The sequence below is a fragment of the Podarcis vaucheri genome, assembly GCF_965113315.1.
Source record: "Podarcis vaucheri genome assembly, chromosome: 4".
NCBI lineage: Eukaryota > Metazoa > Chordata > Lepidosauria > Squamata > Lacertidae > Podarcis > Podarcis vaucheri.
In genome coordinates this window covers 55,277,802-55,291,756 of record NC_138762.1, presented here as the reverse complement: position 1 = coordinate 55,291,756, position 13,955 = coordinate 55,277,802, and the positions used below count along the sequence as shown (strand labels likewise).

The 13,955-nt window shown below is 40.6% G+C and overlaps 1 protein-coding gene across 1 annotated transcript in view; it reads right to left on the bottom strand.

Annotated features, from left to right (window-relative positions):
• Nucleotides 1-4,724: 4,724 nt before the first annotated feature.
• Nucleotides 4,725-13,955, bottom strand: part of MRPS6 (mitochondrial ribosomal protein S6) — a 29,231-nt gene continuing 20,000 nt past the window's right edge. Inside the window, exons 2-3 of the mRNA XM_082220555.1 lie at nt 13,579-13,718; nt 4,725-5,351 (exon numbers count right to left, since the gene is read on the bottom strand). Coding sequence (XP_082076681.1) covers nt 5,171-5,351; nt 13,579-13,718 — 321 coding nt within the window. The 3' untranslated portion in view covers nt 4,725-5,170. The remainder of the gene's footprint in view (nt 5,352-13,578; nt 13,719-13,955) is intronic.

Sequence of the window (13,955 nt, the reverse complement as noted above, 5' to 3'; positions counted from 1 at the left end):
CTGTGGCGCTTCTGAGGTTGTTGGGCTACAACTCCCATCAGCCGCAAACATCATGGTCAAAGGTCAGGGATGGTGGGACTTGTACTTCAACATTTGGTTGGCCACAGGTCCTCCACCCCTGTTCTAGACAAACACCAAAGAGCTAGAAGACATCAGCTTGCTTTGGAGTACTAGTATTTTGCATTCAGGACCAAATATGCTACTATATATTATTTTTATTAGTAAATATTGAAAATATATCTAATCCAGTAGGCCTGTAGAAATGTACAGTATAACATCTAATTGTGCTAGTGGTATTGGTTTTAAAGTAGCTTTGTTGTAAGATTATGTTTGTTTTGTTATATATGCACACAACTCTGAGCACTTTTTAAAACGGAAGGGCAACTTATACATCAGCAGCAGCATAGCATCCACACAATAATGATTGCAACCTAGTATAAGCAATGACAGATGTGCATTACCGCAACCCATAAGTGTCCGTAAAAGGGGGCTTACATATGCTACAGCAACACATGCAAGGATCAGGAATGCAACAACCATGCAAAATGATCATTGCCTGTAGTACACCCATTATTTTTAAAAAATTGGGGGGTGGAGAGATCTAAGAAACATAGCTTTTTTAAAAGTACAGCTATTTCAAAGGAAAAAGGAAAAACCTAACAGGGAAATAAATTGGAGATTAATTTTATTATTGGCTTCCTCAAACGTCAAAGAAGTGCAAATGATTATGTAGCAAGAGTCGCACAGGAGTTTTTCGGGCCCCTTTACAAGTTCGAACTGACTACAGACAAAACAGGAATTCTATTTACAACAATACTGTGTAGAGCTGGCTGAATAGCCTGATCTTCTCCTTTGCCCCGTTTTTAATTTGAGCCAGGGTTGGCTGGAACTCAGGCCAGAACCTTTATACTGTCAGGGCTCAAGCCAAAGTTATGTGAAGAAACATATGGCGTCACCAAAGCGCCTTTTGAAAACTTGCTGTACTTTCCTTACAATTCTCTCTCTGTGTGTCCAGAAAGGTCCTTCTGAGTTTAATGGAACTTAGCCCCAGGTAAATGTGTATTTAATAGGTCACATTGAAATCTGAGGAAACTTCTGAGGAAATATCACGGGTTACCATAAGCTAGCCTTCCCTAGCAGCCCAGTGTCCTCCAGATATTGGCTTCCATTGTCTCTGATTATTGAACATTTTGGCTGGCGCTGATGAGAGTTTGGGACCCAAAGATCCAGAGGACACTAGACTGGGGAAGGATGTTGTCATGTGCAGTCTTGCATAGCTTTCAAACTCCATGCAAGAGCAGTTTATCATTTAATAAGTTGATAGACTCCTGTCTGCATATTATGCTCACCCTACTTCTCTGCTTGCTGCGAAGTTCTGGGAGAACAGTGTTTACCCAGGTTTGGTTCCCTATGCAAAGGCATTGCTGTAAGCTTATTAGCACATTAAAATGATTTGCATTTATTAGCAAGTATACAGTTTGAGCATAGGCAGAGAGAAATGAAACACTCCATCAGAAAGCCAAAGTACACTGCTCCTGTGCTGAATCTCCAGAGACACAGCATTCATCCTGTTACTTACAGAGCAACCCTACTTAAAGAGACAGCTCTCCTCTCGTCACCCCCAGCTTGAGCTGGTTTCCTTCTTTGCACACATACGTTTGGATTGTGCTGCCTTTGTCTAGAAGAGTGGGAAATTTACCTTTTACCCTTTCAGGATTCAGGAAAGTGGTTTACGTGTCCGTTCCCATGGAAACACATCAGCAGGCTGCTAACATCTGTCAAGTAGAAGCATTGCCCCAAGGCAACCCACCTTGACAGCCCTACCAGCAGAAATCTGATAGCAAACCCATAACAATATATAGTGTAGTTAGGATCCTGTTAGGCCTTGGATAATTCTATTCTTCTGTTTGCAGCATTGGCACTAGTGTTTCTGGCAAGAAACATGGTGTGTGTGGACCAAGTACCCCACATTTTAAGCACTCCTATATATGCTAATAGAGATCCTAGCATAATCATGATTCCTAGACACCTGGCTGGCCTAGTCTCCAGCTGCATTGAAAGGGAGCTGTGTACGTTTTTAAAATGATTTTCCAACACTGGCAGTGGAAACTTCCCCCTAGCTTCCTACCTTTAGCTAATATCCTTCTACTCCTGCCACCAACTGCACAGATGTTATGAAAATGCCATCACATTTTTAATAACTGAGATTCCAGCTCTTCAAAGTATACATGCAACACATCTGGACATTGGCAAGATTAGGGACACAAGCGAACTCAAAAGTGATACTGAAAACCAGTAATGTTAAGGTATATCACTGGAAAATTTGGATTTTCAAGGTTTGCAATGGGACTTTCTGCTCACTATTGCTAGCACACTTTACAGCAGGGTTTTTGCTCAGCTTACTAAAACTGTCATTTACCCAAAAATAAACAAACCCCTTGGCATTAAGTGAACATATACTCCAAACAGACATTTAGTTATACAGGGCTTTCAAAGCTCCTGCGTGTTAGTGGCTTAAAATAGCTAATTACTGACCTGAGCAGTAGTTAATTTATACTGGGAACAGAAAAAGAAAGTGTGCATGTGGAATGGGGTGATTGGAAGACACGAGTATGTATCAGTGTGAACTACCTACTACATCAAATGGACTATTCACACAGAAAGTTCTGATTTTGAGAAACACATTTATGAACTAAGATAACACTAGTATATAAAGGCTTTGCTGTATTTGGCAGGATGACTGGTCAAGGCACCCGCTTAGTATTTTAAATCCATCATCTTTGTGGCTGTGGTTGCTCTAGCTGTCACCGGAAAGGACACATAGTGGTTCCCAATTTTAGCTTTTCCTTGGGTTTTGTTTGTTTTTAGCACGATGACCTGTTTTTACTTCAACAGTGGTATAGTAGGGTTTTCACAACATTCCTGTTCTTAAATCAACAGATTATCAGCAGATATGACAGTAAACTTTCAGGCTCAAGCCAGACTTGAAGTGTACAGTGGACCTTGGTTTAAGAACAGCTTAGTTTATGAACAACTTGGAAAGAGAGCGCTGCAAACCCGGAAGTAGGTGTTCCAGTTTCTGAACTTTGCCTTGGAAGCTGAACATGTTCTACTTCCTGTTGAGTGTGTGTTGTTTGTAAATTGAGTTCCCTGCTGCTAATCAGTCTGTCGGCTGTTGAGTCCCGAGCACCCACACAACACAGAGGTCATACTTGGAGATTTTGTTTTTGCTATTTTTTGCATTTTTGTGTGGCTTTTTCGTTTGACTATGACTTGTTCTTCATTTTATGGGACCGACTTGTGACTGCGGCTTGTGACTTCATTTTTGTGACTGTGTGTAACCCACTTCAGCTACTGCTTGTGACTGAAGAAAAGGATAAAACGCCCCCCTTCCAAACAATGACTATCATCAGTGCACATAAGAAAAAATAGTAATTTTAATTTCTCTCATCTACAATACTATCTTATTTATTTTATAGTACAGTGGTACCTCGGGTTACAGACGCTTCAGGTTACAGACTCTGCCAACCCAGAAATAGTACCTCGGGTTAAGAACTTTGCTTCAGGATGAGAACAGAAATCGTGCTCCGGTGGCGTGGCAGCAGCGGGAGGCCCCCATTAGCTAAAGTGGTGCTTCAGGTTAAGAACAGTTTCAGGTTAAGAATGGACCTCCAGAATGAATTAAGTACTTAACCTGAGGTACCCCTGTACAGTACATTGATTATTGCTTTCATTTTATGGATCAATGGTCTCGTTAGATAGTAAAATCCATGTTAAATTGCTGTTTTAGGGGTTGTTTTTAAACGTCTGGAACGGATTAATCCATTTGGCATTACTTTCTATGGGAAAGCGCACCTTGGTTTTAGAACAGGCTTCCCAAACAGATTGGGAACCAAGGTACAAAGTTTAACCTCAAACATAAACCTTCCGTCTTCTGTAACTGACCCCATGGAGCAGGCTTAGCAAAGGATTGATAAAAATGCGATGGATTTGGAATTGTAGATGGCCCTTCTTGCCTTACCTTATGCAAGCAGGATGTACTAAATGTCCTCTGTGTTGCCACTTGGTTTTTTGGTCTGACCACTTACCTTGACTCTGAGCTTTCATATGTCCTTTCCTTGTGTGGTCCCTTTTTTTCTTTAGTCTTGGTATATCAATATTATTCGGTACACCCTTTTTATACATGTGTATACAATCCTATTTGTGTATGGCTGTTTTGTTTTCAATTGGCGGAAGGGTGTTGTTCCTTATTTTTTTATTGTTACTTGTTACATTGAAAACAAATAAAAATGTAAACATTAAAAAAAATAAAGTCTTCCCTAACCTTAAAAAAAGGAGCAGCACTGGAAATCTTACTGGGGTCTTATGGAGGAAAAACATGGAATGAGAATAAAATTAGGAAATTGTTAAGGCTTTATTGAATCTATCCATCCACTAAGCTAATGTAATTGCTATTATTAATCCACACAATTAGTATTTCTAAATGCAGAAGCAGCAGCCAGCAGTTATATTTCGGAATATATTAAAAACAAATATCAAGATAGTGTCTGGTTCTATTTTGTAAAAATAAAACCAACACTGCAATGTACATTTTTGTATAGCCATATCATTTTCTTAACTTCCATGAACGAGTACCCAGCAGCATTTAAATGCATTGAAAACAATATGCTAGTGATCAGAATTAATTTACTAAATGTTTGTTCCTTTATAAACCAGTCATTAAATGTTCTTTTTGTATTTTTTTATTACATTCATTAACAAATTTTGCATTAAATGTTATTTACATCATGGTAGAACATTATAACTGTATAAGTATATGATATCTGAAATGTCCTAACTGGAAAAAACAATGGTAGTTTGACAGTTTGAGTCTGTGCATGTTTACTTGGGATCAAGTCCTATTTTGTTCAATGGGACTTGGTTTTTTCTTTTTCTTTTTCAAGCATGCATTAAGACAGCAGCCTGAATTTTCTAGGGCAGGATAGACTTCAGCAACAGATGCAATTCTTTGGGGGGAAATGCCCTGATTTTAAAATACAAAGTGTGTATATAAAGCTTCATTTGCTGCAGAATAGTCAAACGTAACACACCTATGCACACTGCATAAATCACAGATCCTTACAACTAGGTTCAAATTAGGGGCAGCAATGCCTCTACGGTCTCCGGCTATTTATTTCTTCATCTTTGTTAGTTTATCTTCAGTGCTGTCTGGTATCATGCCCATGCATTCTTCTGAATTTGCCACATGATGCTTTAAAATGGAAGACCGGATCACATCAATATCACGTCCTAAGTGGTCCTTTATGGCTGAAACAGCTGTTGGTGGAGAATTGAAGTCTACCAAAAAATACCTGGAAATAAAGAAGAATACAATAAAAACAAAGCTACAAGCATGAAAGAGCACAAGAGCCCTGGTGGATGAGACCAAAGGTCTATCTAGCACAGCATTTTCTACATGCCAATGGGGCATGAGGGCAGCAACACTGTCTTGTTGCTGCTGTTCCCCACAAAATGGTATGCAAAGACATCACACCTCTGATCCCGGAGGCATTATATACCTTTTGTGACTCATGCTCACTCCATGAATTTGCCCAATTCCCCTTTAAAGCCTTCTACGTTGGCATCCACTAAAAATGCCAGAAGTTACATAACCCTTTCCTTTATAATCACAACAGATCCAAGCTCATCTTGAGAGTGTCTGAACTTCCATAGATCAAAGTTCCAGAAAAGAAATGCATTTCCAAGAGGCATTCTAGTATAAATTTTATGAATTTAGGGCAAGCCCCCAGAGTATCATTTTATTGTTGCTCTGAACAAGGATAGAGCTTGTATGAGAGACTATGTATTCCATGCATTCTTCCTCCCTATACAACTGGAGAGCCCCAACATGCTACACATATGATATCCGATATCAGAGAATCTAGTTACATATTATAAGATATGCATGCTTCCCATCAAAAATTTGCTATAGCAAGATGGCATTTTTCTATTTAGAAATGGGAAGCAAAAAACACAGGTCAAGGCAGCAGGTATTTATTGTCCTTTTGCTTTAAAAGTTCAAATTACTGAGGACAGAAGCCACATCTGAAGACAAGGCAACACCAACTTATGAGTCTTGGCATTCATTCAGAGGCTCTGCATACCATACTGTAGTTCTCTGCAACCTTGGCAACAATGCAGAGATTTAATTTTCACACACTTCTAGAACTGCCTGGAATTCTTGGTATCAAGGCAAACATTCTCCCATTTGCCAACGTCTACTTTGACGAACGGAGTGTTTACCATGTGCAAGAACATTTCAGATCTTCTATTTCACTCAAGTGCAAGGAAGAATCCTGGAAATTTGTTTCATGGGAGCAAAGTGATTTTCAAAAACTTCACTGTGATGATATGAACACCCAGTCGTTTTTCTACAAGCTGCAATAGCTTCCTTTTGAGGATGGACCTACTGGCTTTGAAATGGGAGGCAAAACCAGTGCCTGGTTCCATTAGGAAGAAGCAACTACTTGGAATGAAGGAGGATTGGGATGGGAGAAGTTCCCAGACTTCCCCCACCTCTTTTCTACTGCAGTCTCCCTCCAGTAGAATTCTAGGCAAGATTGCATGAGCAAACTGTTGGAAACATGCATCTGGAACCCTATGTGAAGGCCAACCAGTAGTGCAGTGATGGCCAAATTTGGCCCTCTAGCTGTTTTGGGATTACAGTTCCCATCACCCCTGACCACTGGGTCCTGTTAGTTAGGGATGATGGAAGTTGTAGTCCCAAAACAGCTGGAGAGCCAAGTTTCCACTGCAGTAGTGGAAAGATAGCAAGCAGGGGAATGGTTTAAACATACATGCTCACCACTTTTCCAGTCCAAACTGACCCCTCCCCTTCCACAATCTATTTTCCCCTCGAAAGTAGCCACTGGTGTTTCTATGCACATGCTCAATTTATAGTTTATTCAAAGTTTTACAGTGAATTGAAGTAAATAAGAAAAAAGAAATTCACACATGTTTGTAAGGCATCAAATCAAACTCTCAGAAAAGTAGAACAGTATCCTAGGATACCACCTTGGTTAAATAAATCATCATCATATGAGTTTTCAATGATCAACCAACTACAACTACATAAATTTCCGTATGAGGAGAAACAATAGTTCTGTGGTATGATGCCCATACTGCAGCAAGCATCATCTTAGAAAAGGCACTTCATCCTGAGAGGAAGAAAAGTGAGAATGCCTCTTAAAATAGAATTCTCTGTTCTCTGTTTTTGTAAGTAATTACTGGCCCGCCATCAAGACTAGTTAAGCCTGGCAGGCTCTAAGGCAGGGCCTTTTCAGTAGTGGCCCCAACATTATGAAACTTCCTCCTAAGAATGTGCAAGTTGGCTGCCCCATGCCACAATTTTAAAAAAGCCTTTGGAAAGGCACGTTTCAAATTAGTGTGTTTAGCTGCTGTTTTATTGATATTCGACTGCCAAGTCTCTGGAAATGAAAATAATATTTTAGTGGTCTAGTAGACTGTAATCCAATACTAACTTTCTGGGGATTGTCCCATTCAACACAGTGGGGCTTACTTTTGAATAGACATCTAAAGGATTGTGCTGTTAGTTGACTTTGATAAAGGAGGTTTGCCCTATTTCCTTTCATATGGAGCTTGCAGCATTTAGTCTTAATGAGGCATTACTGTAAACTGAGTGAGAGAAAAATTCAAGAGCCATCTCTTTTAAAGAAACAAAACCTTAACATTTTCATGCTATTTGTGCTCATCTAATCCTCCTGAAACAAAAGATACAGAATGTATGTTCTATGTCTGCATCTTTTGGGGAATAATTATGACACACTCACAACATAGCCCTCTTTTTACATTTTACTAATTTTTCTACTACCTTGCTAAACGAGAATAGCGGGCTGCTTTCCATTGTGTCTTTAAAACTGAAATGGATTCTGCTCCGAAAGGAATGGCTTGCAACTAGTGTTCTCTCCTGCTCATATAGGCAGGCAGTGGAAATTTCCACTGTGCTGCTGTTGATGATAACTGAAGGCAGCATTGGGGGATGGGGGAGATGAGATGCTGCTACTGCATTGTCTTTGTCGTTGCCATTTCAGCAGCAGCAAAAAATGTTATCTGGAGATACAAGAAACATAGCAATTTGCAGCATGAAAGTTTATTAGCTGTATCAAACACCCCCAGTATTGGAGCCAGTCTATGGATTTCGTATGTATCCGTGTACAAGAGATCAGGAAAATCCACCTTTGTCTTTTGGAATTATAGCCCAGGTATGCCCCAGGCAGACAAGAAAAAAGAAAAAGCAACTGCACTTTAAGAGCTGAGCTGGAACTTACTTTCTGTTCGTAGGCAATCAAGCCAGCACTGATTGTGTTTTGTACAATCCAGAAGCTCTGTAATGTGTGGAGCAGCTCCATGTTAAGCAATGAGTTGTGACCGGGTATGTAAGTACTGTAGCACTACAGTTTCTCATGCAAAGTAACAAGACCTGGTGCATGTGGTTTGAGGATGGGATGGGAAGAAAGGTGGTTGGGGAAGAGAGGAGGCGGCAAAGATCTATTTACAGAGATGTAACGTTCATTTGCAGGCAAAAGTGATGAAAGTACAGCGCAAACTCTCCAGGCACCAGGAGCAAAAACTGGTACAGAAAAACAAAAAATCAGGACGATTCTGCTGATTCAGTACAGAAACCCTAGTTATTTTGGTGCACTGTGCATAAAATGTGATAGGACAGTTAAGACTTTTTACTGCCAAAATAACATCTCTGTAAAGAGTTAAATGAAGACCTATTTCAGATCAAACAAGTGGTAAGAAAAGAGGACTGGATATTGAACTGTATCCAGGCCAAAATTAAATCCAGGGATTTAAAATATAGTATACTAGACAACTATATTCCCAAATGGGTTTATCAAAGTTAATCAGCACCAGAGAAACACCTGGACCAGGCTTGTTTTGGAATCCTATTGGGAAAAGCAGTTCTCAGCTGATCTTGTGTGAATGAGGGCCCAAGGGAGAACCTGGTTAAGACCGTGCCCAGGAAATTTCCACGTTTTATAAAGAGTCAGCTTCAGCTTTCCAATATGCCATCACAATTTTTAGACTACACCACAGAAGGCTTATTAAGTCAAGATGAATATCACCGATTGTGTGGCTGAGAGACACGCTAGAATAACTTCTTGTCTACTAATGGGCAAGAGCCAAACTGGGAATCCCAAAGGTGCTGGACACTTCTGGAAAAGATCAAATGAGCCATATTAACATCTGAATCTGAAACATGGTCAGCTTTTGCTTGCAGGCCAAGTCCATCCCCTCTTGACTGCTATGCAAGAGAAGGGGGACAGAACCCTCCATTTGCCTCTCAAAATACCACCTGGACTCGGGGGCAAGGAATCCTTGAGTTGGGCACAGGACGAAGCTTTTTCATAGAGCAAGTTCCACCAAGTACAATGGGGCTTATTCACAGGTAAATGGGATTAGGACTGCAGCTTTCGCTGCCTTTTGTGTAACAACTGCAACTTAAGTGTTTACACACTTGGCAAAACAAACAGCTTCACATTTGGAAGTATAGGGTGTACTCCAATCCAATGTACTGAAGAATATATATTTTTTTAAGGATATTTCATTTCAGAAGAATCAGGCAAAGCCCTAGAAAAGCACAGTCATACCCACCAGCCAACATCAACTGATGGCAGTTTCTAGTATCCCATAGAATGCAAGTCTATTTATGAAGAATGAAAGCGAGAAGAAAAATGTTAAGCAATAATTTCATGATTCGATGTGCTAGGAAACCTGCCATATGGTAGACGTTTATGTCCACAACTGAATTTCTTTTTAAAAAGAGACATTGCCATGATCCAGGAAAGAGGAAACAAGAACAACAAACCATCCCTTTCATAGCGAATACCAAGGACAATTTGCTTCAATTCAGTTTTCGTACCTTAAGCTTTCTCAAAAGACATCTATTTTCCTTTTATGGCTTTTTGTGCAAAACATATACATGCAGATTGTAACATCATTTCAACAGCAACCTATCTATTTGTACGCTTTCTACATAGCAGAATTGTCTCTAGTACATAAGCTAAAGAACGTTTTTTGTATGAATGCAAGATGGGACTCTGCTGGATCAAGCTGGTGGTTCTTCCAGTTAGACATCCTGTTTCCTGGAAAGTCCACACACAGGACGTAAAGACAATAGCCTTATTACTGTAGTAGTTGTTATTGCTTTTATTTTATTAATACCCCCCCCCCCAAATCTGGCTTGGTTTCCCCAGCCACTCCAGGCGGCTTACAGCACATATAAAAACATAGTAAAATGTTTGGTCCAGAGCAGTTGGTGCTGCTACTTCTGGACCAGGGGACTGCATCATGACTGATAGCAAGGATACACTTATCCTCCAAGAATTTGTCTAGCCTAGTTTTAAAGCTATCTAAGCTATTTACTGATTAAAAATGTTTTGAAGCCACCCTTCACCCTTACAAATACCAGATCAGACCAATACTGTATAGAAATGGCACGACCAGAAAATCATAATCAAGTGACCATCACTACATTGTGTGTGAACACTGCCCACAATAGTGTATGGATCCTGTATGGATCAGCTTTTTTATTTCTCAGTGAAATGTTGTAATGGATGAAAATACAAAAATAAACAGTGTTAGTGGACTCCATCAACTTTAATTGCTTGCCTTTCGGGTAGACTCACACTGGCAATGCAGATTCTATTCACTGCCTCTGAAGTGCCACTACCTACCTAATCCCCAATCCTTTTCTCATAGGGCACACTCAAGAGAAAGTAGATGCACTTCTATTGAAATCAAGTGCTCAGCTAATGGAACTTAAGTGCACTCAACATCTGCTGTACAGTGCCACCAGATTTTAGCACACACACAGTATCTCCCACCTTGCAAAATACTTGAACAGAACGCTGTGCGCCTGTGTCACATCATCAGTTTAACAGCACAAATGCTAGTAGTGAATTTAAACTCGGGTTGAACTCTTATGCAACTCCAGACACAGCGCAAGCTGTAGCACTTATTGCCAGAGTTTGGATGCCAACGCACATCAATACTTGCTTGTTCTCACACAATCAAGAAGATGATGCAAAACATGAGGGACCTATTGAGTTTGGTGAGGTTGCGCAGCATATGCACTTGAAACAAAACAGATGCAGCTGAAAGGCTTGTAACTCAGTAGTAGGACTGAAAACGGTCCTAGACCTAGATGCAAACCCCCCAAGTCACAGCCGGTCAGTGTAGGCAGAATGACCTAGATAGTCTGGCTCAGTTTAAGACAGTTTCCTCTGCTCCTATCTCACTACATGCCTATCGACATGCAGCTCCTTAGGCACAGGAATGCTTCCTGTGTGGGGTATTTGCAAGAGAAAGTGTTTTGTTCTGTTTTTTGAAACTAAACCATGGTGTGGGCTTTCTTTAGCAATGTACAGGGCCTTTTCTGTGGCTGTGCCCTGACTGTGGAACCCACAAGCCAAGGCAGGTTAGATGGACCTCATCTCTGCAATTTCAGGAAGACGCTAAAAATGCTTTTATTCTGCACTGCTCTCAATTATTTTTTAACTTGTAAAGGTTTGATTCCACTTCTCATGGTTTGCAAGATATGCTCTTAATCTGGTTTATTTTTCAAACTTGGTTTTAATGTGTGTTTTGCATGCCCCCCCCCCCCCGGGAAATGAGCTAGTACTGAAGGACAGATTAGAAATATGTTTCTTTATAAAGAAACACATTTCTTTATAAATATATAACTATATAGAATATTGTAAGGGAGGGAAATACAAGATAATAAGCTCTTAAAATATGAACATGTTTTGAGTGGCTATCATTTCAGAGGTGCATCTCTGCAGCTTGTGCAGCAGTATCATTTGAAATATCCGCAAGGGAAAACAGGTAATAAGCTGCATTGGCTGCCCATCAAGGTGTGCACATTTGTATCTTCAAATGCCAGGGAGAAAGACTGCAAGTTGTTATTTTGATTATTGAATGAAGTCTCTGTGCAACCCTGGTTGCCTAGCAACATTTCTCCATCCTTGCATACAGGCATTTCTCTTTCAAAAGATATTCTCAGGGAGTTCAAAAGCAAAATGTTAAGCAATTATAGGATAAACTCTGCAGTCCATTGTAATCATTTATCTAATGCATCTTAATTTTCAAATGCCAAGGCATTATTTTCTTGGGCTGAAGATATTTCTCTTAAAATCAGTAACTACAACAATAACTCTTATTTTACTTGTGCACAGCCATCTTTAATAATGATTTCACCATTAAAAACACCCTCAAAAATATACTTTGGTTCAGATACGCAAAAGGGAATAAAATCAACCCTGAATCAGTATCTCAAAAGATAAATAATTATCACTTCCAACTGGCTTTGGTGCAATAAAAATGTTACCTTGAAAAGGAAGTGTTTACATGAAGGGCATTTCTTAACAAAGGAAATAGTAAAGAATCAATGCTTGAATTAACTAGCAGATGAATATGAACAATGAAATTATCTACCCAAATTACTGTGTGCCTCATTTTGGAATTGTTAAGTAAACAGATTTGAGTACTTTGTGGAGTCTACTTCAGGAACGAAACAGTTTAATTCTGAAATGAAACGTGTATCCAAGTTACATTAATTACCCAATGGAAATTAAGAGGCCCTTAACAGTAAATTCTGTACCTGGGCTTCAATCCAAAGAAGTGATATGTGTATGCAAAAAAGAACAGCACACACAGCTTTAACTGATGACCACCGTGTCCCTAATCAGTAGAAATAGTTGCAGCAACATCCAAACCTCAGCTGCACACATTGTTCTCCCCTATGCTCCTACCTTGTCTTTAGATCACGGCTTTGAGCATTTATTTAACAGCTAATGGTTACCTACTCATGTTGCTTGCCAACCTCCCCCCACCCAATAGCACCACAGCTCCTTCAAACTCCTCCCATATCCCTCTCACAGCTTCTTCAACGCACCCATCCCCACCTGCCACCCCACTGCCAACCCCCCCAGTGCACCCCAAACTCTCGCATCCCCTCACTAATTGCCCAAATCCCAAGACCCTGTTGCCACTGCCACTCAAGGAAGACAGGGGAATGAGGATGAGTGTCTATCTCCTCTTGACTTTGCACCGCCGACAGAAAGTGGGCAGCAACACAGGGTAAAGAGACTTGCTTCTATTTCGTTCCCCTCCTTAGTGCCGCAGTGAGACCTTAGGATGGAGGAGAGGGGGTGGGAGAGTTTTGAGAGGACTGCTGATGGTGATGACAAAAGTGAGCATGTGAATGCCTGCAGCTCTGCCTGGACCAGCCACCCAACTACCTGCTCACTCTGCCTGCCCAGCATGGCCACCTGCTCATTTGAATCCTGGATTCCCCTTGCCCTGATGTACGTGTGCACATGCAAACGGGCAATGCGAGAAAAGTGTGAAGGCCGGCTTGGGCCACCCACCTGACCACTTACTCTGCCAGCCTGTCTACTTTGCTTGCCTGCTCCGCCCAATGTTGTCAGGCTGCAACTTTTCCCCTTTCGAAAATATTCCATGGCAAGAAATTCTATTAAAAACTAGACTCAAGGCTTGTGAAACTCATACCCTCCTCTGGTGTGACGTTGATTGTGCTTTGAAATTCTGTATGGCAGCGTTCTTTCGCCCAGGTTTTCCAAATTCCTCACCACTGCTCCTCTCTCCATCAAAGCTTCCACTGTGCGTTTCAGTGTTGCAGCTGTCTCAGGCTTTAAACACAAAGAAGAAGACACGTGTTTGTAGTGCAGTAAATGACTATTGCCCCCTATACTTACCTGGCAAGTAAATAATAAAGGAGAAACTAGAATAGATGTGAAAGGGGAGGGGGGAACTCTGATTCTTCTCTCCATCACCTCCGAGGGTGCTGTATCAGACTATAACAATCACTAACAGCAACATAGTGCACCTGTTTCTTCACAATTACACCCAACTTGAGTTCAATGGGA